This window comes from Rhipicephalus microplus, chromosome 5 (genome assembly GCF_043290135.1).
Source record: "Rhipicephalus microplus isolate Deutch F79 chromosome 5, USDA_Rmic, whole genome shotgun sequence".
Taxonomy (NCBI): Eukaryota; Metazoa; Arthropoda; class Arachnida; order Ixodida; family Ixodidae; genus Rhipicephalus; species Rhipicephalus microplus.
Genome location: NC_134704.1, coordinates 211,375,013 through 211,399,656, shown reverse-complemented (window position 1 = coordinate 211,399,656; position 24,644 = coordinate 211,375,013). Strand labels below are relative to the sequence as shown.

The window sequence follows — 24,644 nt, the reverse complement described above, 5'->3', positions numbered from 1 at the left end:
CGCAGTGGAATAATAAAGGGCGGAGCGCAAAGAAAGATCAAAGTCAAGTAAGTTGCTGGTGTTTAAGTTTTTCTATGAACGACTGAACGGTTTCGCAGTTCACCATATCGGCAGAAAGAGCATTCCAATTAGTGACAGTGCGAGGAAAAATTAGTTTTTAAAGGCTTTTGTTTGACAGGAATATTCCTTCAGTTTTTTTTAGGATGCTCGTAACGAGTTGATCGATGGTGAATTGTTTTTATGTACGCGTCCTTTTCTATGCGTAGCTTCTCGTGGTAAAGTAGAAACATGTACTTTCATTGATCGTGTTACCGTCTTGCCTGCAATGTATCCAAGTCAGCTTTTTTCAACAGTTCACTGGGTGACGTAAGAGCACTGTAGCGATTATATACAAATCGGATTGCTTTTCTTTGGATCATTTCAGTTGCTTTACTATTTACTTGGCTATGAGGGTCCCAACCCACTTATGAGTACTCGGGGATCGGACAGATAAAAATTTTATACGCAATTAATTGCAATTTTGGGGTAGATTCGTGCAAAGAACGTCTTAGAAATGCTAGCTTCTGTAAAGCTTTCTTTTCAATGTAGGCAACATGCTCATTCCACCTAAAAGCTGCATTTAATACAACCCCCAAATATTTATATGTTTCAACAAACGATAGTTTTTGACCATTGATGGAATATGAGTGTTTCAAAGGAAGCCGCTTGCGCGTAACGGTCATGGCTACCATTTTCTTTTCATTAATCTTCATTTGCCACACTGCACACCAAGAAGATATTTTAGTTAACGCTGCGTTTAAAAGAACCTCATCGTCTGCACTACGTATTTCCTGATAAAGAATGCAATCGTCTGCAAATAACCTAATAGAAGCTGGGATATCTCGCAATATCGTCTATAAAAATTAAAAAAAAAAGAATTGGCCCAAGCACAGAGCCTTGAGGGATTCCCGATTTCACCGGTCGTGAAACAGACTGGATGTTATCTATAGAAACCATTTGGTTTCGATAAGAAAGGTAGGCCTCAATCCATGAAGTTATTGTACGGTTTTTTAGTATAGGTTTCAGTTTCGCGAGAAGGTGTCACACTTGATATCATATCAAGTGTGACAACCCTTCTGCAAGCGTCATTTATTGCGGCATGCAAATAAAGAACACGCTTTAGATAATTCAGAGAGGACTGCCACGGGGCGGAAACTCCCTATACCTCCCATGTGTTCGCTCCCGGCACTGGAAGAAGCCACTTTCACCACTGGCGGTGTCCGGTCACCCTACCATAAAGAAATCGTGGACAGAAAATTTCTTTCATGACCTCACTGGTGAGGTCTCCAAATAAAGGAAAGGACGAAAAACTGAGAGGAGGAGAGTTGCCGCGGAATCCCTACTTTACCACTTCGCATGCATGCGCAATGCACTCGTGCCTTCTTTTAGGTCCGCTGGCCGCTTGGCCAATTTGGCCATAAACTATTGTTACTCTTATTTTAGATTCCTTCATGATTTCTGAAAAGGCGAAAGTTAAGCTGGCTGATTTCTCAATAAGACGAATCACATTCCACACAAATAAATGAACTTTCATTGCACTTTTGTATAAACATTTAGACGCACTTAGTGTGAAAGTGTCAATCTTTATAAATTTACACTTTCACACTAAATATGTCTGTTTTTATACAAGTGTAGAATAATAAAATTTACTTTATTTGTGCTAAACGTGATTAAATTTGCTTTTATAAGCAGCTTCTATTTACAACTGAAATACGAACATAATGAGCAAACGTTGAACCCAGAATACCCGAACCACTGAGAAATATACGTATCAACAATCGCGAGTACGACATGTCTTACTTGACTCAGTTCACGTTTGTCATGACGGTGCATAATTTCCTTGAAACTATGCAGCTTGCCAAACTGCGCGACGGAAGCAGGTTTGTCCTCTGGAGACAACAAGAAAAGGTAAAAAAAGCACGTGCAACCTGTATACATGATTTCTTTACAGGAGTAGTGGCTGCTGTTTCCAATTGCGATGTGTCTTGCTTATCTGTTAATATCTAAAAGACGGCAGAAATGAGGGGAAGAAGTCTGAAGGGATGCGAAATTTCTACTCCGTTGCTGCACGAGCCGTCGCACATTTATCCAGTGAAAGGCGCCAATGCACGCATGCCTATACACCACCATCCTCCTGTTTGAAGGTGTACAGCAGCAAATCAAAATCCTAATCATGAGCTCCCTTATATAGAGCTCTTACTTCCCCCGAGGGCATGCTTGCACGTGTTCAAGCGTCATGAAAACACTTGCGCTTCGACATATGAGAACGCTTATGAATAAATGTCAAATAACAGAAAACAGGGTGTCCGTAAAAAAATAAGCAAGAACTTGTACCATGTGATGGACATTCAGGAAGACTACTTAGCACTTTAAATTATTTTTAAGTTCTAAATGTTTGCAACTGTCTTGCTTGCACAAAAAATGACAATAGTTCCATCGATTGGCTCGCCTCTCATAAGTGTCACTTCGCATCTCCCAGTTAGAGTGCACCAACAACAGCTCCGGAGTTATTCATGACTCACGAGTCGCGTTGAAGAGTCTAAAAAGTACGCAGGCGCAGAGAGGCTTGGCGAGCATGCGAGTGTGTCTGCATGCTCAAAAATTTATCATTGTTAGCAGCGCGCATAAATTATACTGTCGTGGGTCATAAGATACAGAGGGTTTATTTAAAAACATGCACAGTGAAACTCCTAGAGGTGCTCTCAAAAGACGGCCGCTAAGATTGTCGTCTTCTTCGCGTGCCGGCGCTACGCCTTTCGAGCGAATCCGTGACCTTCTTTGTCGTCGCCATCTCGCAGCTAGACGCACCTGTGCACGTGGCATTACCCTCCTGCCAAAGTGAACGTCGTCCCGATGCTCACCAGGTAGAGATGCGGCCAGAGGATGTTTACATTACTCAGAGTAGTAAAGGTTTAGGCGAACTACGTGCACTGTCTCAGGCAGATGCTGGCGACGTTTAGAACAGGAAGAGGCATCGGGCACGACTTCGCCCGTCATGTCGCTAAGAGGGCGCTAAACCTTGTAGGGTCCAAAGTATTGGCCTAGGAATTTCTCCGAGAGGCCTCAACGTCGTAGAAGAAACCAAACCAAGACTCTCTCCTGGTTTATAAGTGATGAATCGATGGCGAAGGTTGTACCGTTGCTCGTCAAGTTGCTGCTGGTTGATTATTCTGACGCGGTAAGCTGCCTTGCTTCCTGGGCGCGCTAAGTACGTTCCAAATTCTTCCATTATTCTATGGTTCTCCATTATTCAAGGAATTGTACGTTTCACCACGAATTCTCTTGAATAACGGAGAACACTCATGTGTATAGAGAAAAATAAAAGATTTGAATATTTTACTTGTGTGTGCCGTTATTGCATTGACTGCGAAAGCAGTTACACACAGGTGACTAAATAAATTTTTGCGGGTTCTTTTCCGTGCCATTTGTTTCTCACTGCGCAGAGAAACAGGCCAATAAAGTACTGGGCCTGGTGCAGAATAAATATAAAAAAAACAAAATTAGAACTGGGGATAAAAAAGTTGGTCCGATTGGAGTATTTGAGTGGACCAACCGTTCGTCCGGTGAAGTGCAACTGTGAGGACTAAGGGTTGCCCGGTGAGGTGTTAATGTGGGGAGTGCCGGTTGCCCGATGAGGTGTAAATGTGAGGACTAAGTGTTAGTCCCTTCAGGTGATTTTTGGGAGTAACGTTTAACTGCTAAGATGTTAATGTGACGACTGATTGCTAGTCTCTTGAGCTGATCTATGGGGACTAACTGTTATACTCGGTGTCATTAGTCACTAAAGAAATTATTGTTTGTGGCATCTCCATTAGTCCCCAAAACGTCAAACCACACAGCCTTTGACACCCTTTAGCCTTAGAGTGTAATACCAAATTAGGTATATTGAAGCAGCCGAAATGGCCGCGAGCGTAGCATGTAGTCATGTTTTACATTGCCCGCATATCATGATTATTATGTTTGCACCAGTCATCATACATTCGTCATCCATTCACGTTATACCTAAATATATATGTATGTGAAGCCAGCGGAACGACCACGAGCGCATGATGAGTGTAGCATGTAGTCATGTTCCTACATGGCACGCATGTCATGCTTATCATGCTTGCACCAGTCAATCAACATTCATACTACATTCACGTCACGTAATACCAAATCAGGAGTATGTGAAGCTAGCGAAATCACCGCGAGCGCATCATGGGCGTGGAATGGAGTTATGTTCTTGAATGCACGCATGTCATGATTATCATGTTCGCACCAGTCATGTACCATTTATTATCCATTCACGTCACGTGATACCGAATTGGTGTACGTGAAGCTAGCGAAATGACCACGAGCACATTATGGGCGTAGAATGTAGTCATGTTCTTATGTCACAAATGAGCGCTCAAAAAAGAGTGCGGCGCCGAATTCTTGAACCAAGCGCCAAGGGACGTCTCAAGGTTAACGCTAAAGAAGAAAACAAGCATTCAAAGACTCCCCGGGTGCACTCTCTCTCCCACTTGAAGCGTAGTTTCACCGACCAACCTCCTCAATCAGTGGCCGCGCAAGTTCTGGAAGGTTGTCGAAGGAAAGAGGCGTGGTGACGCAGAGTTGCGTCACGTGTCGTGGACAGCCCTCGAAAAGCCTCGCTCTTTCCCCAGCCTTGGCTGTGCATCGCGCTGATGATACGATGAGAATTTTCTGGAATCTAGCGCGAAACGTATTTAAGCGAGCAGCGGAAAGTGGTGATCAGGAGAAGAAGAAAGTTTTCGCCCGTGTGCGTAGGCTGGACATGAAAATTAAGCGCAAGTGTGCGTAGGGTGTTACCACCGTATCGTATCGGCGAAGGTTTTGCCCTTAGCGACAAAGCAGGTGATGAAGAGGGTTTTCGCCTGAAGGGTGAAGGCTGGTGCGACCAGCTGAAGAATAGTGTGAGACAACCGCCAGAGATCGAAGACGCGCTTGTCTGTCCTTTTTCTCTCCTTCTTGTTTCCGTCAGTTTTTTGCGCAGTTACATACCTTATGGATCGAAGACGCGTCCTGCAGTCGCAACGCGTGGGACGCCGACGTGTTACTGGCGAAGAAGTTTGGTGCTTGGAGAGCGGCCAACTGAGAACGTGAGGTTTCGGGAAAGCAAAACTTAGCAGATCGACTACAGCGCTTGACTCTGAGTGAGTGATTCTTGGAAAAGTATGAATCACAGTTTGTTCCAAGGACTTTGGACTGAATATGTTTCCGAACGCTTTATCGTTAAGTGTCTTGGTTGTTCGATGCAGGTGATTGCATTGTAGCGCGTATTGTTGTCTGTGTCGGTTGTTTCGAGTGTAGCTGATTGTATTGTGTAGTACGTTGTTTGATTGGGGACATATCGTATTCAACTATTGTCGAGTGTGAATATTTGTGTGTCGTTTCATCTGCCATATTTGAGAATATAATTTTGTTTTGTTTATCAACTCTCGGCTTTGACTCGTTCTTTGGACCACAGCCGGCGTCCGCTGGCGTGCCGAATGTAGGACCACCTTTAAATTGTCCGCGCTTTCGTGGTGCAGTTCGGGGGGCAGAGACTTTGGCCCTTGGAATTAGCCCGGCAATCGCCTAACTAATTAATGGGATCTGTGACATCTTACATAACACGCATGTCATAACTATCATGTCTGCACCAGTCTCGTACCTTCCTCATTCATTCACGTCACGTAATACCAAAGTAGGTGTATATGAATCTAGTGAAACGACCACGAGCGCATTATGAGCGTGACATGAAGTCATGTTTATACATAACACACATGTCATGATTTTCACGCGAAAGCCTGTCACTTATGTTCGCCATGCTGTCTTGTAATACCATAAGAGTTTTGCGATGTCATGTTAACGAAATCACCGCAAAAGCAGCAAGAGCATGACTTTTAAATTATGGCATTCATGACATACACGTCACAATTTTCATGTTATGAGTAGTCAGTTGTGCTTGTCATACAGTGACTTTATGTAATACAATTGTTGGTATAGATTCCACAATCCAAACGGCCAGGAGAGCTAAAAGTCGTAGACAGACAGACAGACAGACAGACAGACAGACAGACAGACAGACAGACAGACAGACAGATATTATCAAACTTGCCGAAGTTTAGTTATAAAGATATATTTATGTGGGCAATTTTTACAAAAATACCCACGAAGGGGGCAAGAGGAGAGAGCGTCTCCTGACTAGGCCCACTTTTCGTGAGGCACCTCGGGCAGGGGCAGCAGAGCAGTACATAGAAATATTCAAAATTATACATACAAATTATAAAAACGATGGGCACTACAACAAGCGGAAAAATATCGGTTAATTATTCCAACAAAGCTGTTCCTTAGCGATAAATACAAGACATTATCAGCAATATTAACATATAATGAAATACATACAGCATGTGTTTTATATGAAAAACAATTATAAATAAAAATGATTACAACAAATATATTTCATACATTACCAATCTTCAGGACACGCACCCATAAGTGGGTTTGGAGTATTACAATCGTGATTCGCTTCCTAAACTTTGTAATGTTTTTCTTCTCCCTAGCGTATTATATTACTTCAGGAATATTGTTGCACAGTAAAACAATTAGGTTATCAATTGACTGTATGCCATAGTTATTCCGACACAACGGCCTACCAACGAGAAGCAAGTTTGCAATGAAATGCTTCACATATAACATGAAGCACACAAAAAAACTTGAAGCATTGCTTCAATTTGTCTTTGCGGTAAATTGTTATACACGTGTGCGCATAAAGGTGTACAAGAACAGTGAATTTCACAGCCCGGATAATTCTGTTTCAGAAGGCACGAGGCCGAGTGGTGCATATCGACAGCCGCCAAGCTCATTGCTCCTGTTATCAGCACGTCGTTTTCAGAAGGTTACGAGTGGTAAGATACTTTTATATCTTGATGCTAAATTGGAAATATGTATCCTTTATTGTGTGGCTGAATTTATGATAGCATTGAATGACTGTTGTCGTAGCCAAAGTATGGCTTGAGTGGAAATGCTAGAAACGATCTGGTGACCTCACCAGCGAGCAATGGCATCCCTGCCCGTGCCATTTTCCCTAGGTTGCGTTGTTACAAGGCTTGATCCACGTGATGTGCTATTTACTTTCTACGTCGCATCTTGGGGCGGAGATGTTCGAGCTGCACACGTTGGCGGAGGCCTTTCTTCACTCCGGGATATGCTCGAAGCCTTTCCCTAGTATTCTCACGCACGCGGGACCTTCGGCTCGCCTTCTTCGCATTCGTAGCTATTTGTTGTTGGGCTAACTGTTTCTTGGTTCTTTTTTTTTTTGTGAAACTTATGCGTCATGGAATTCGCCCAGTTTCTGTGGCATATAGCAGTTATACTAGTTGTTGATGAGCATAGTTTTCAGATATGCCGCTCATATTTATTAGAACATACGCGTCTTCTGGGTTAGAAAATTGCTTACCATAGATCATGTGTTTCGTACGCGTGTTTCTGTATGCACGGGTATATGCACAAGCAAAACAGTTAAATTTCGGTGCGTTCTAACTATCTTGATTACGCCCATGAACTGCTGCCTTCTTTATTTTTAGAGAATCAGTGGATAATGGGGCATTTGCACGATTTATTTGGGGTGTACCCGTTCATGAGCCGGTAGCTAATACTGTGGCTTATGCCTGCTAGAATTATAGTTCTAAACGATCTACTTGCAATGAACCATTCGCTTGAGAGCTTCGCTGTTAAAAGATACAGGAAGTAACGCATAGAAAATCACTTCAAGTGACGTTATTTAGCGTCAGTCATGTGACGAGGAGAAACACTGGAAGTCAAATTGAAGAAAATAGCACAATTTATTTTGGTAACATCAGTAAATTTGTTAAGACACCTGCTTAGTCGCTCGAAATCTATTTGCTACTGTTTCGTTGATGATGCTGTCAAAAAAACGACTCAACGACTTGGTCGCACCGGGTAGAAAAACTCATAGTATATCGATGCAATCATTGTATCCTGAGATGATTAAAAATGAGGTGATATGAGCAGAAAGAGGGTTTCATTTGTGTTACTCGCAGATGAGGAAAACCGTAAAAGAGCTTGTGGAAAAAGACATAGCTGGTGATTTTTCCCGCGCAATCGTACAGTGGTATGATCAAAGACTGACTTGATATTTGCTTACTGGTGTGGCAATAGTAATTGCAGAAGATGAAGTGCGCAGTACGTTTCCGTGTGTATTCGAGTACCTTATTTGGACAAGTCTGGTATGGTGACCAGATGGCAAACACGTACTCGAGTTTTGTGCACGCAAGAGTTTCGAAAACAAGTTGGCATACACGCGGTTGACATAGCTCAAGCACTCGCCACAATAAAGGAATTTATTATTTTCGTTTTCTGACACAGCGGATAGTTATAACACAGGCTAACCTCACTTGAGCGAGCTTGTTTTTGAGCTCAAGTGTGATTAAGATGAATGATGACACCTGAAAAGAGGCTACAGCTATTCGTAGATACTGGGTGAACTCGTTTTTTGACGTGTTCAAGTCCCTCTCCTGGAATGGACATCACGTAGCCATTGAATTAAAATGAGTTTTCGGTCGCCGCAGCAATTATTCAATAGACGATGCAGTCACCTTCGAAAAGATGAAACCCGAATGAGAGGCCATCTGGAAAATCTTAACATATACGACGGGCAGAAAAAGGCCAAAAACCGAGCCTTGCTGGACACTGGACTTAACTAAAGTAAAGTTCAAACACACTCATCACGATCAGCGCACAAAAGAGAGAACAAAAGCGCATGTAAGTGCATGACACAAGCGCTATTTCATGCAATGTTTTGTGTTTTTTTTTGTGCTGATCGGGATAAACATGGACCTAACGTTCTTTGTAATACAAAGACTGCCAACTGTTTGGAATTGCTTCCAGATAAAAAATAAAAAAAAGAAACGTTCAGTCAAAGATAAAATAAGGAGGTTGAGAAATGACATGCAAGATTACTTATTATCCGGTGATGCGAAATACAGGAAAAGAATTTTCAGAAGTCTGCAATAGATATATGGCAGGGGCTTGTTTCATGGAACGAAAATGGAAATAAATGTCAAAGTTTTTATTTTGTAAGATCATGTTTCATATGAACCTCTGAAAAAATGGCTACTTCACAGAGGTAATTTTCCACGCCGCAGCGCACGTGGTCAAGGCTGAGCCAAACGACTAGTGACCACGCAGGCAGGTGCGTGGTCTCTAGTTATAAGAAGTATTGGCTGTTAAGCACAGTGAGACACAATCTGCGTGGTCACTAGTTATAAGAAATATTAGCTCTTAAGCACAGCGACACCCACTCCAAAGAATGGTGAAGCGCTGGAAAGGCGTCGGAAGTACGGAAGTTAAATTTCGCTTGTGCAATATTGTTTCACAGCAGTGTTGCTGTGAGTAAAATAGTGTGATCATCGTTAATAGCCGAAAGGGAATTTGTACCTTAAAGAGGTCTTGCGGTCTGCCGAGATTAAGCGCGCCGAACATTATTGCGCAGCAGCACGTGGCCTGAAGTTTAAAACAAATTCTCAAAGTCATCTAACAATACGTTTTTTCGACAAATGATGCCACAGGCTCAAAATCACTACGTCACTGGCATAGTTTGAGCCACTGACTGATTTGAGCATGACACGTTCAGCCGTCTTCGGGGCCGCCGCTGATGGCTAGACTTGTCCACACGTGTGCGCTCAATCATACCGGAAAGCCGAATATTTAATGAAAATAAAGGTGGAAAAGTCCTCAAGGCCGCAACAATCGTAAGACGCATTTTATTTTCCCGTGTCATTTTTTTTCCTGCATAGCTTCGAGCACTTTCGGCGGGACGAGGAAAGAGCGAAAGCAATTGCTTCTGCCATAAATCTGTGTAACTCCGCTCATACTGGACAGATTGTAAAAAATTTTGTGGTGAAAAATTTGTGAGGCAATTAGCTGCTTTAGTAAATTCATTCCATAGCCATTTCAGAAGGCGTTGCTAGGCCGCTTCACCTACAGATGGTTAACACGAGAAGTATGCTGCCCCAAGTCGGTGTTCCTTTACTAATTTTCGGTTGGACAATGAGGTTAGTAGCGGCCTATAACCCATTTCTGTGAGACACACGTGCTATAGTTTTATGCCAGTGCTGCTACGGTTGAAGTTTGCCTGCAGACCTAGACTCCACACACTGGAGTGGATGGATGGTATGAGAGAGCATTTTATAACGGACAATGACCGGCTCAATAAAAAAGAAAATAAACCTTCTTCCTTACTTCTAAGACTTGGTTTAATGTCTTAAATATTTATTTCGAGTAAAACTATCTTACTATAAAAGGACATATGCATGGCCCAGTTCTCTTCATTATATTGCAGACTGTTTTCGTTTTGCGTGCTATTCATTCTTGTCATTTTTCTCTGGTTTTGTGTCACCAATACTCTAATCACCTTTTACTTATTCCTGTCGCAGGCAGAGTTGCCCTGTTTGAGTACTTTGTGCCAATTTAGCAACTATTAAACGGCAGTTGGCTGCGAAAAATTCTTTTGGCTACTTTATGGGTACTTTGTTGTTCCCTGAATTTAAGGCAAATTATGAATGTCTTGTAATGGCATGGTCACTGGCGCTGGTGTTGTGGGGTCAAAAGTTAAGAACCAGGGTATTTGTCGAGCTACCAAAGCTCAGTTCGGCGCTTATTTTGGAAAAAAATAATTTTGAACAAAAACGGAGAGAATACTAGCAAAGCCATGCTTCATTTCTCGGACCCCTGCTGTAGTAGCGCCTTTAATTCTAATTCGAAGTGAAGAGGGCCACCGAAAGCACTCTGCATCTTAGACGGTGTCCACTAATCAGCATTAGAGACCAGATATTTGACTATCTGCATGCGTCGATTTTCAAAATGAGGTATGGCTGCGACTCGTCATTATTAATTGCTCAAACTTCACGCCAGAATGGACTCCAGTATTGACTCTAATGCATGTTTCAATCACAAAATTTGTGAGTTTGGGCACTCACATAAAATATTCATTTGTATTGTCGCATAACTTTCATCTTTAAGGAAAGCCGCGTGAAAGAAATGCTAGTTCTGCAACAGCACAAGATACTTCATCTTTCTACATTGAATGATTGCCAATGTCATAAAACATGTGAAACTGTAATAGGGAAGCCTTTTTGCTGCACTAATTTACATTTTCATTAGCGAGATTTTGAATTTAGTTACATAAATAATGATGTCAGAGTCTCTTTTACCACACGGGTGGCTACTTTTGGCTATGTTCGCAGCCCTTGGCTCAACTTGACTACTTTTGGCTGGATTTCTCAATTCTCTGGCTAGTTTTGTTATTTCAACCTGACAACATTGATCATGGGCGTGTTCGACTGTCCATTCCATTGTTGTCTCCAAGAATTATGTTGGCTCATGCCCAAGCGTACATCTGAGTTTCGCCGACACGTAGCGCAACCTTTCTGAGCAGTATAGGGTAGTAGAAAGCTCCACCTTTTTGCAGTTTCATTTATTTACTATTTATTTATAATACCCTCAGGGCCAAAAAGGCATTAAAGAGAGGAGTGGGTAAATACATGAAAAATACAAATAAAACAGTGCATTAAATACAGATAAAAGAATACAATAAATTAAATAAAACAATACAATAAAAGACTGATAATATTAACATTTCTGCAGAATGTATAAAAATAGTTATTTCCAAATATACAAAAACAGAAAGAATAAGCATAGGTTACAGATTTTCTTGGTTATACAATGTTAGCTAATATTTCGTGAAAAAGTTTGAAGTCAGTGATGGTTGCGACATTCGAGGGAAGGCGGTTCCAATCATGAGATGTGCGCGGAATAAATGACTGAAAGAAAGACCTAGTGTGACATGATGCGATTCCTACCTTATTGCGATGATCAACATTGTTTGAGATGTACAGAGGCTAGATTACCAGGTTATTATGAAGTGTAGGGTAATAGAAAACTTCATGAAACAGTGAAAGACGGGCGATTTTTTGTCGGTGAGCCAATGGAATAAGTGATACTTTTTTTGAAGTCATATTTGCAGTGTGGTTGTAGTTAGAGAGGATGAACCTAGCAGAGTTATTTTGCGCTAATTCAAGAGAGGTGATGAGATTAGCATGACTGGGATCCCATATGGCGGATGCATATTCAAGTTTAGGGCGTATGAGAGACTTATAGAGTACTAGTTTCAAGGAAGAGGGTGCTTTGGAGAAGTTACGTCGTAAGAAGCCGAGCATGCAAGTAGCATTGTTAATCACGTACTCTTCATGAGTTGTCCAACTTAAGTTATTTGTGTTGTGCACGCCAAGATATTTATAAGACAAGACGGAACCTAAAGAATTGTTGTTTGGGTGGTAGGTGTTATGATTCGAGCTAGTTCTTGATACGTGCACTATCATACATTTCTTAATATTAAGTTCCATTACCAGATATTACACCCATTAGCTATAATATTTAGGTCACTTTGAAGTGTTTTAGTATCATCAATACTGGTAGTTTCGCGGTAAATAACACAGTCATCTGCGAACAGATGTATGTTAGAAGTTATTGAAGAAGTTAGATCATTATTATATACAAGAAATAATAAAGGTCTCAACACTGAACCTTGAGGGACACCTGATTGTACTTAAGTGAGTGGTGAATGATGGTCGTTAGCAGTTACGAATTGGAAACGATTAGAGGGAAAATGTTCTATCCACTTAAGAAGGATAGTGTCGATATTTAGCAAGCTTAGTTTTAAGAGCAGTAATTTATGGCAAACCTTGTCAAATGCTTTGCTAAAATCCAAAAAAATACTGTCAGCGCAAGATGATCGATCCAGGATTTGATGCAGATTATGAGTAAATGAAGCAAGCTGTGTCTCGCAGGAGCACTGTTTTCTAAAACCTTGTTGCGCTTTAGCAAAGTATGGCTTTGACTCTAGAAAGTTAGCAAAGTTCGAGAAGATTACATGTTCTAATAATTTGCAACAATTACTTGTTAGTGATATGGGTCGGTAATTCAGAGGCGAGTTTCTGGGACCAGATTTATAGATTGCAACCAGCTTCCCTATTTTCCATTCCTTTGGAAGTTGACAAGTACTCCATGATTGTTGAAATATTTGACTTAGTATCATTGAACCAACTACGTTAGTGCTTTTAAGAAATTCGCTAATTATGCCATCATAGCCAGGAGCAGAGTGGAATGGTAACTTATCTATCAGTTTCAATATTCCAGGTACCTCAATAATTACAGGATCTATGGGCATGTAATTAAAGTGGTGCGCATAAGAGAGTATGATGTGCAACTAGCAAGTAAATACAACAATTGTGCTGAATATTAACTGTGTTCGTGCATCGGACACCCAGAAAAAGAGCTGAAGCTTCTCTCCGCTTATCGGATGTGCCTCCAAAGCACCATGAAGTGCTAACTGAATTACTCGCGAGAATGACGGCGAGAACAAAACCGATGCGACAGTTTCACCCATGCAGTACGAACGCCGCAGTCGATGCTTCTTTTGTGCAGTGAATTGTCATGGGACGCAAAGGACTGGAAGATGACAGTCAGCTTCGCGGATTTCAAAGCTGTCACACGAAGCCAAATGGCGATAGCGCTGGGCCGTTCAAAACGTGTTGCGTAAACGTTTTCCACAGCCGATCGGTCACGTAAAAAAGAAGGGGTCTACTGTTATTGTTTTCAGTAGCCTTGACAGAGGATCATGATAACCTTGGTTATGAAGCTCAGCAAACCCTCTGACCATGGTGCGTTTTGTGCAACAGTAAAAGCAGACTGAGGGTGCGCGATATCCACATCACTCACTCCGTGACCACCTCAATACACAGGATAGCGCACGTGCATTTTGACGTCCTGGCTTTAGATACCAAAGGCTAAAACGTGCGTCATACGAAAAAATGGTATAATCTCCCACTAAAGAGTACCATGTGTAGTTGCAAAACGGTTCACGCTAACGATTCTGCTGGCGACGGCGTTCACGCTGGCGCTCATCGGGGCATAGCGTGAGAGAGCACTACGGTGGCACAAAGCACACAGTGGTAGATAGGCGATTCCTACTGAAGTGTGCCAATCACTGCCGATGGACGATGAGAGACAGCAGAGTTGTATTGGACACAAATACTCGCACTTCGCTTTTAACGTGAATGCAGCGAAGTTTTTTATGTTAAAAACGCACAGACAAAATCTCCCATGGGGTGGCCAGTGAACAGTTGTGCAGCGCAACATGTCGGTCTCTCAATAAAAACAAAAAAACTTGCTAGAAGAGGCTGAATGCGTCCCCATTTCGAGAAGAGAAAGATAGGGAGCGTAGAAAAGGAGAGGAGGGGAATGAAAAGCACATTTACAATGGGGGTGTGTGGCGGTTTGGGGCCTTTGACACAGAAAACTAAAGCACGACCAAAAAACATTTGAATTGACACAATGCAAACACTGTGAACAGCCAAACACTACAGGCAGTGTTTTTGTTGCAATCCTGAAGCTCCTAAACCTACGTAGGCCCGAGTATTAGCGCATCACAAAGTCTAAGTTCGCCCGACGTCACTCACATAAACCATGGGGATGTTTACAACACAGCCATGAAGGGGCAGGTTCATGACGAAGTCGAACCAGCGTGCATGAAGAAGTCGTGCGAAGCCGCACCAGCAGTTGCTGAACTGCATACTCGTTCAAGAACACACAGGCTACGATGTGTGGCCTCGGCGCCCGACATGGCACCGAGGCCACACCTTCAGCTCAGGGTTGCAATGAACCCACTAGTACGTGGCGTCATGACCACGATCATCATCGGTTGTGCCGGGCCCGCTTAGACGTGGCACCAAGATCCCGATCTCTGCCACTTGAACGGGATCAGCTGCTCGCCAAGGCTGCTCGCTCATTCACCGCAGGAAGAGCACTGTAGCGCCGGGTCGGGAACACTCGCTCTTCCTTAGGACACGCCAAGCTCGTCCTAGCTGGCCTGGTACGCCAGCTCGGTTTTCGTCGGTCCCTCAGGTCCAACGATCTGCTCTTGTCAGCTGCTGCCTTCTCCAGCGCGTCGTTGTTCTCTCACTAACGTGCGCCACGTTCTTGTGTTCCTGCACACACCTTCGTCATCCTCAGTTCTTTCCCACTTTTGGGTTACAGTCTGTTTCAGTTTCGCTCTTATCAAACTTTCTCAACCTTCAGTAAGTAGGGTCACGTATAACTTTCACACGACACAATGGAGCACAATAATAAAGGACATCAATATGCACACGCAATAAAAAACACTGCGTATCTATTGAGTGAACGATGACAAGTGGGGCGAAGCGGCCTTCAGCTTGTCCGTTTGTTCGTTCTTGCTTCCGTCCATCCGCATGATCATTCGTGCATCCGTCCATGCTTTATTCCATCTGTCCTTGCGTACGTCCATCCGTCTGTGCGTCCTTTCGTGCGTCCATTTATTCGTCCATCCGCACGTCCATCCCTCCGTCTGCTACTCTGTCTGGCCGTTCGTCTGGGCATCCATCTGTGCGTCCATCTAGTGAACCCTCCAAGTGCCGCCATCTCAAATCTCGCATCCCCGGAGGCACATACCCATTCTAGAGCGGGTATGTGCCAAGCGGGTCACGCCGAAAGGCAGGGGACATTGCTCGACCTTAGAGAGTTCGCCCCTAAAATGTCACTATTGTAAATCACCTGTCACTGAACACTGTGAGCCACTGGCTTGGTACACTGGTACAAAAACGTGAAGGAACTAATCGCACGTCTGAACGAAGTTGGTAGTAACACTTACAAATTAACACATCCGCCTACCATGTTTGTGTCAGAACCAGGCGCACATAAACACCTCACTCTGGTAATAAAACACGCGCCGACACTCTTCCAGCAGCTTACTGGCGCTTTATATCTCACTCCGTAAGTGTAGAATGGACTCCAGGCCACATGGGTCTTTCTGGCAACGAAGCGGCAAATGCCGCTGTCCGCGCTTCTTCCCTCCGGGCCTCTGTCCTTCCATGTCCTGAGTTGGATCCTGGGAACTCCAGTCTACCTAACATGCTACCATGACATTCTCGATTATTATCGCAGTTCGCGCCGACTTTACCCTAGCCCCGCACGCGGTCTGGCGAAAGCAGACGAACGGCTGCTACACCGCCTTCGGATTTACACTTTCCTTAGTCCAGCGGTCACCCGGCACTTTATACCGAAAATCGTTGGCACATATCAAACTTGTCAAGTGTTAGCCGACAGCGTTTACATTGTGGCTTCGTGGCCTGCTACTCCCCTCTCTTTCTCATCCCCCTTCCCCATCCCATCTAGAGAAACTTGGGAGGAATAGCTGCCATGCTTCTCTATCTTGGATGCGCAACGCTCCTTGGTAGAGCGCACCCGGGCAAAGGCGATCTCTAATGGCGCCCCAGACTAGGGACTGCCACTCAGGCACACAAGAACTCTCTAGTTCATTTCAAAATAAAATGTCTTACCACCACAACCATCGGCCCACAGAGCCCGATACTGACCGTAGATGTTTTGTCTATAAGTGGTCCTCACCTTACAAAAATCCTATATATGGACCTATACAAAATCTCCATATATGGCTATAACAGGCTTAATATGGAGTTTCCATATATGAGCCTTATATAACCTGATATCCCCAATTCATGATGTAGCCACTCGAAATGATGGTATTTCACAATTTTACAACGTCGTCCTGCCTCCTATACCTGATGTTCAGATCACTGAGGAGAGAATTTTTAACATATTACTAAATTTGGATATCAGAAAATCCTCTGGTCCAGATGACATCTCCTATTGTTTTCTTAATCTCTAAGCAGAATGGGTATCCAAATATTTAAAAGTCTTGTTTGTGAAATCCTTGCAATTTGGCCACGTGCCGGACGACTGAAAGATCACCAGAGATAAGCCACTCCACAAAACCGCAAATAAGCAGCACATAAAAAATTACCACCCTATTTCATTAACTTCGACAGCATGCAAAAATTTAGAACACATCATTCACAAACACACTTTAGAATTATTTGAAAAAAATAAATTTCTAACAATCAATCAGCATGGCTTCCGTAAAGGCTATTCAACAATAACCCAATTGGTACCAACAGTACATGACTTCGCAAGTAATATAAACAACGGAAAACAGACGTACGCTATGTTGATGGACTTGTCGAAAGCTTTCGATAAAGTCTCTCAAAGAAATTACTGTATAAATTAGACTTAATTCTTGAAAATCCTAGACCTATTATTTGGATTTCAGAATAGCTTATGGGGCATAGACAATTTGTTACCTATCAGAATCACGACTCTGTAAAGCTTTCTATTGGCCCTGGCGTTCCCCAGGGTTCAATTCTTGGGCCTCGCTTCTTTTTGCTCTATTAAATGACCTTGCAAAAGATCTACCTGTTAGGATTAAACTTTATGCCGAGGACTGTGTCTTATATTCCGAAATAGATAGTTCTAGTGATCAAAACTTACTACATGATGCATTTAAAAAGGTTCTTGCCTAGTGCAAAGATTCGCAAATGTCAGTCAATTTCGTGAAAACTGTTTTTACGTGCATTACTCCCAAAAAATAAGCACAGTTTCAATTACACAGCCAACAATGTTTCTCTATCTGAGGTAACAGAATTTAAGTACCTGCGCCTGTGGGTAAATACCAACCTAAAATGGAATCTATACATCGATAAAGTAACCGCCAACGCCTACTATAAATTGTTGTTTTCTTAGGAGGGCGTTGAAACTGTCTACACGTTCCGTATGCTCATTAGCATATAAAACTGTTATACTTCCACTCCTTGACTATGCCGCCATTATTTAGGACCCCTGTACACAAACTATCATTAAAAACTTGAGCGGGTACAGCGCAAGGTAGTTCGCTTCATTTTCAAAAACTTCACTCGTACCTCTGACACTGAACTTCTAAAACCAGCCAACTTGTCTGCACTTACGGATCGCAATCGTGCTTCCGGACTAAAATATTTATTTCAACTTGTCAATAAACAGTGAAATATAAACATATCCAATATAATTACTCCTTCTTCTGGATGTGTCACAATACAGAGGCATCGCCTCACAATTACTCCATTCAGCGTAAAAAACAATTATTTCAAATATTCTTTTTTTTCACGAACGGTGACTTAATGAAATAACCTGACTAATACCCAAGTTTTACAACCTTCGCCGTCTTCATTTGCTGCAAACATCTGTTGATTATTTTCCAATATGATCTCCTTCATAATATGTATTTCTTTTTGCCGAGGTTTTGATGATTTTGTTGATAGGGCAATAGCCTAAATCAGTGTATTCGCTCATGTAACATGTATTTGTTCTACGCTGTTTTGTTTTGTTGCCTGCATTTGTTGGATATTATTCTGTATTTCTATCCAGCTAAAATCTCCTATGCAGATCGCAGTATCTGTAAATAAATAAATAAATAAATAAATAAATAGATAAATAAATATATGTGAGCCCAATACAGCCATATATACCCAATTCCTTATACACCCGTATATAGATGTTGCTGTTCATGGCTATATATGGCCATCATTTGTATATGGCTATTTATAGAAGCATCCATAAAAGGTTAAACAAGGCCTTATATGGATACCTTTATATATAGCTATTAAGATGATTCATCTATATGAGTTCAGCTTGTGTAGCCGGCAGAAATTTTAGCCTTACAAATCATTCTTCAACGAGAAATACAGCTGCGTATTGAAAAGCCTGCATGCAGTCACCATTGTCTCCAAAACAAATTCAGTACATATCCCCTCAACATTCTTCTTCAAGTTATCCTCATTATATTTCAAGTTATTCTCAAGAAATGATTGCTAAAAATGTAACTTGGCAACATATATAGTTTGTGGTGGGCACATGTCACTGTTACTCCAATTTCTCTGATGAGATACATTCTTTGTGCTTCAATTTATTGCTTATTTATGGACACCCTATTCATTTATATATTTATTTAATTACCCAAAGCACCAATTGACAATAAAGTGGCGAGCATTTACAAAATATAGAATACAAAAAGATACAAGGTCAAGCATAGAAATTATTAACGTCGCCTTAATCACAATCTCCAACACAAGTACATATATCAACAAAAGTGTAACATGCCCCCTAAAAAATAAAACACACTAATTCTAACATAGAGTAGAACAAATATTTTGAGACAGTAGATGCAATGCAAGAAGGCAGTTGGTTCCAATCTTGGATTCTTTCAGTAAAAATTCATTTTGAAATATGTCAGTCTTGCATGCGACTTTACTTATCTTGTACCTATGGTAAACACGGTATGAGACATAGTACGGTGCGAGTAAACATTTTGCTTTATTGAGTGCGACTTGACAATAATGAATAGCATAAAAAAAGCGCACTTTGAGTTTTGTAAGGAGATTTTCCACAGTGGGTTTATTTAAAACTTTTCTGGCGTGCCAATGGCGCCTCTATAGAGAGTCAAAACAAATTATTTACTTGCTGTTGACCATATGAACTGCGTGTCCATTGAATAACCTGAAAGAGTTGATAATGGACCTTGAGGAGTTTGGTCAAAAGCGATCGGTATGCAAGCTTGTCATGTACAAGTATTGTGACTAGGAATAGCCTACAGCGTGACTGCGAAGACTGGTGTCTATAGGTCTCTGTGTGCATAGGAACGGAGGCTTTTAGCGATATTTCTTGCCAACGGGACACTAAAAAATGTCTCTTGTAAACGTAACCCACTTTCCGTTCTGCCAATAATGTATAAATAATGCAACAGTGGTAAAAAGTTCGTTCTGTAGAAATTTCGGCGTAGGCGTCGGTTGTTCTTGGGGAAAAATCCTCTTGTACATGACTGAAAATGGGGAAAATGCAAATAAAACGAATAATATAAATTTTCGGGTTTATGTGATGATTGAAATCTTGCACGCCATTTGCATGGCAAGCAAGTTCTATACCTCCCATCTATGCGTCTGCTTCGAAATAAAGCATGAACAGCTTCTGGTTGGAATTGCAAGAAAAATAACTGTGATGCTTAACAAATACACGCATCCTGTATACAAGTTTCACAGCACAACATTGAATATCGCAGCAAGATTGCATGATAAAAGCGTGCATTGTCATCGGACATCACAACACGTTATTACCAACGTGACTTCGCGGTCGAAATATAGCTAACAATTACAAAAGGCGCACACGTTACTGCGCGTATTCCCCACAACTATGCAGTGGGTGCATGAAGTTCTACGCACAGACTATTTTATACACAGAATATTGAGAATTACGGTCTGCTGGGCGAGTTGGTAATTTATCTTAACTGAGTTGCACCAAAAAATTTGAAGTGCAAAAGGAAGACACCTGGACACAGCGCACACCAACAACTGAAACATTATTGGAAAAAACAGACATATATAGGCGGTTACGAAAGCACGTGAGGTGGAAAAAAGAATTAGATGAGCATACATCTAGTTATCTTCTTTCACCGTGTGAACATCATGCGGTGTACGGCACTGCGATGTCTTACGAGAAGGATTACTTAGGATCCAATATTATAATTGTTGATCACAAAGCTTCTCTAAACGGACAACCATTCTCTAACCAATCGTAACATTGTAGAGATGTGGCTGCGCCGCCTTGTTTGATGATACGGTAGTTAAAGCTTGATTCAGGACACGGTAGCGCGAGAAATCTAAGGGGCGTGTTTCATAAACAAAGCTGGTGATTCATATGTCACGTAACTCTCGGTTATGTTGCTTGCTACTGAGGTAGCTTTTCTGGAAGCGCATCATTATTACATTCTGTCTGCTCATCTAATATTTTTCTTTCACCGCACGAGTTCTAGACACCGCATATATACGTATGTTTTCTCCAACAAAGTTTCAATTGTCGCTGTGCGCTGTTTCCAGGTGTCTTCTTTTTGTATTTCAATTTTTTCGCGCAACTCAGTAATAACAAAATATTGCTCATGCTTTAAACTATGCTACCCTTTCTTTGCACAAAATTCAGTCATGTGCGAAATTTTCATTGAGACGGGACACTTTCAACTTTGTCAATTACGCAGTAATCTTCTACATTTAGGATTGTTAAGGTAGCATAATATAGAAAACTACAGATTAAGTGGTTAAATTACGCGCAAGAAACAGGGTATTGCTATAGCGTTCAACTCTGAAAAACGGAGTTTAATGGTCCCTCAATTTTTTCACACAGTTGTAAGCCCTAATGAATCAGACCAGTTTATTTATTGGCGTGCGTAAAACAATCTAAAGTGATCACGGATTAAAACACGATATCGCTTTGTGCTGTGTAACTATGTATGCACAGTTCCTCAAGATAGCCACACAATGTTGCGACATCTGTAACGATAATGTTACCAGTAATGTACGCATTCAAGTCAAACTTGCACTTATTTCACCAGAATTGTAGATGGTAGATACAAAATTGTGGGCTACTCCTAAGTTCTTCCGTTTCAATCCGGGAACGTTGCAGCCTGTTTTGAAGAACCAAACTAGCAATAAAATTTTCACTGCGTGTCCTCATCAAAACACACGTTAGTATATAAACAAGGAGAAAGTAGACGAAGGAAGAAAAATTCAAACGCAAGACTAATTCAAACGCGGGCTCATAAATCTCATGAACCCCTTGGAGCTAGAGATAAGCAACTGTTTTTATTTGTAATTGCGCAAGTTGCAATTTATCCCTGGTAATTCCTCAAGCGTTCAATTAGAAAAACACAAGACAAGCATATTTACATCAATATATTTATGAACAGCACAAAACCCATATTTTCCTGATGTAGAGTTATCGAAAAATTTGAGCATTGTCTGCAATAAATATAAAAAAGGAAGTATGGTATAACTTAAACAAAACAGCGTAGTCACGTAATCACGATTAGTATTAAATTATTTACTCACGAAGCGTGCATCGCGCTAAGATTTCTTAGTTATCATGATATTTGCGAACAACGTGCAAAGGTAATGAAAACGATGAACTTTTAACTGAAACTTCTCTTTCTAGAAGCACGTTATTCCAGATAACCTATTTACACCTTGAAGCCACCACGTCGATTCGTACTGCTTCTGGGAGAAGTTGTGAAGAAACGCTTACCCGCAAGCATCGGTGTCCATTTTTTTTTCTCGCACGAAAAGCTGGCGATCGCCAATCCAGCAGCCTACACCCGCACATGCACACAATAACACTTCCACGTCCGTAGAAGCTGCAATACATGGAAGAATTCAAGCCATATGTAGTGCGACTACAACAGCATCATACCACGATGCTGAAATTCATAGCTCATTGTAACAAATTGTTGGAGTATAATATGAACCTAAAGTATCACTGCAGAAGCATCTCAGTAAGCTCATGGCGGTGTTCCTGAGCTCAAACACTGCCCTGTTAATCGCTGTTAAGTCCACTTGTGATCAAACTTCTCAACATTGTGTTCTGACAACATATTTTTATCACAAATGTTTCTGTATTAGAGGATGAAAAAAATAATTCAATTCGCTTCACGCCCACTCCCACTTGACATTACTCGCTCACATTCATATTTGTGTCTACTTACTCACTCTCCACGCACTCATACTGACTCATGTCTTTTGAATAAGTATAACTGAGCATACTGACCAGTTAGTAAGTATACCAAGCTATGCTCTAAAGAACGAGTTGTAATATATACAACAGCTTCAACAGCCTGAAGTGTCAATGTGACACATAGTCTTGAATTTTTAAATTTTTTCGCTGTGAGACTAAGTTAGGAATTCGGTGCAATTAAATTAGGTCAATAGCTTCATGCACCGAGGCTTGTGTCTTTCCACTACAATTGTTAACTAAAGAAAAAAAGCGACAGCTTTTGATGCTGTTCCTCACGTTAAACCAAAACCTCAGCTTACCATTGCTTAGCCGAATTTGTTGTGCTTTCATGCTGTGAATCAATATAAAAACAACTGATTGATGTTGTGCAAGCTACGTGTCACTCATATTTTATTTACCCTGAACCATCTGGAGATGATGCCATGGCAGAATATTTATGTGTTTCGTCAGAATACTCTATGGTATTCAACAATGTATCTGGTTGTATTTTGTGTTTATTACCATTTCGATGCTACGTGTTTTTTGTGTTTTTTTCGAGTTGGTCAAGTAATGTTCAGATCATTCATTATGCACCACAAGCAATGTGTTTGGATTTGTACGGCTAAGATTGTACGCACAGTTTCACTTCATACAGCGCATATGTATTTGTTGCAATAACTTTCTTACTGCATTGCCCTCGGGTGAGGCAACACATTAAGGAATAAATTAGTAAATACTAGCACATCAGTAATGTGGCTTAATACCATGCACTGTATTGTATTCTTAGTAATTCAGTGAAGTACTCACAAATAGTTGGGCTAGTTTGGCTGACACAGCAAAAGTGAGTGCACCAAAAGAGGTTGGGGGATGCAAATGGGGTGTAACCAATGAGAACCGATCTGCAAAATGGACTCGGCACGAGACTCACTGAAACACCCCAGGGGTCTCTGTCTTAATGTGACAAAGTTACCCTTCAATGCCTTAGGTATGTGGAAATAGAGCCACACACAAGCCACCAGATCTAGGATCAAGAATCCATGTGGACCTCACCCCATGTCACATAAACTGGTACGTTTACACAAAATAGCAACAAGCCTAAACCTAGAAGTGTGGCAGTTTGGGCTAGTTGGTATAACATGACGATGGTTATAGAGCGAGAACAGAAGAACGACAAAGCGACACAGTGTTTTTTGTGTCCTTGTCTCTGTGTGGTCGTTCTGATCTCGCTTTATAACTATCGTCAAGCCTCAACAGTTGCCCTGCGCAGAAGCCAGTATAATGCAAACACCTTCTTAACTGATGTGGTTGTTGAGACAATAACTCCCACTTCTAGCACACACAGCGTCTGGCAAGATTTGTCTCGCAATCACTTAACAGGAGATCCAACTTATGGCCACGGGAGTTGTGGCTTTGCAATCTGTACTTGAAAACTAAATGGCAACCGTTAGGGTGCAATAGCCAACAGGGCCCTACAAAAGGGGCTAGATCCATGGCTAAACCCAGGAATTTTTTCAGGCATTGTTTATTTGGTAAATGGCTGACTTTAGCCACAGGTGGTTGATGTGAAGGCGTGTAAATACTTTAGTGCTACCCAAAAACTTCAAGCTTGTAGAAACTGATAAAAGTGTCAGAACCCGCTCAACTCTTCCCTTGCCCTGGCTCTTTCCATTGTAGCCGAGCAGTCTTTATTTAAATAATGTGGTTTTTTGTATTTACATGTAGTCTAGAACCGCAGAGGTTAAAATATTTTCAGTGAATATTCATGGATGGATATGAAGCAAAACTATATTTACATTAGTTACATAGCCAATCCTCGTATCATTTCAAAATTTCACAATTAGTGTGTCATATGGAGTTACAAAATTTCTTTATCGACACCAGTAAGTCAGTTGCTGTTTACTTTTTACTGAATCAAGTGCAGTAAGTAAAACAGTAGATGGAGTAAAAGCTTGCACCAACGTCTGCAGGAACAATCATCATCATCATTTATTTTACCCTTAAGGGCCTCTCTCGGGGCATTACATAAGGGGGGGGGGAACAATCCAAGTACAAATTTCAATGAAAATGCAGTTCGTGGTTACAGTTTTTGAATTACTAAAACATAC

General features: G+C 41.5%; 1 protein-coding gene across 1 annotated transcript in view; it reads left to right on the top strand.

Moving 5' to 3' along the window:
- nompB (intraflagellar transport protein 88-like protein nompB) overlaps positions 1–24,644 on the top strand; it is a 1,761,410-nt gene that overhangs the window by 638,187 nt on the left and 1,098,579 nt on the right. The window contains exon 11 of the mRNA XM_075896456.1: positions 6,843–6,929. Coding sequence (XP_075752571.1) covers positions 6,843–6,929 — 87 coding nt within the window. The remainder of the gene's footprint in view (positions 1–6,842; positions 6,930–24,644) is intronic.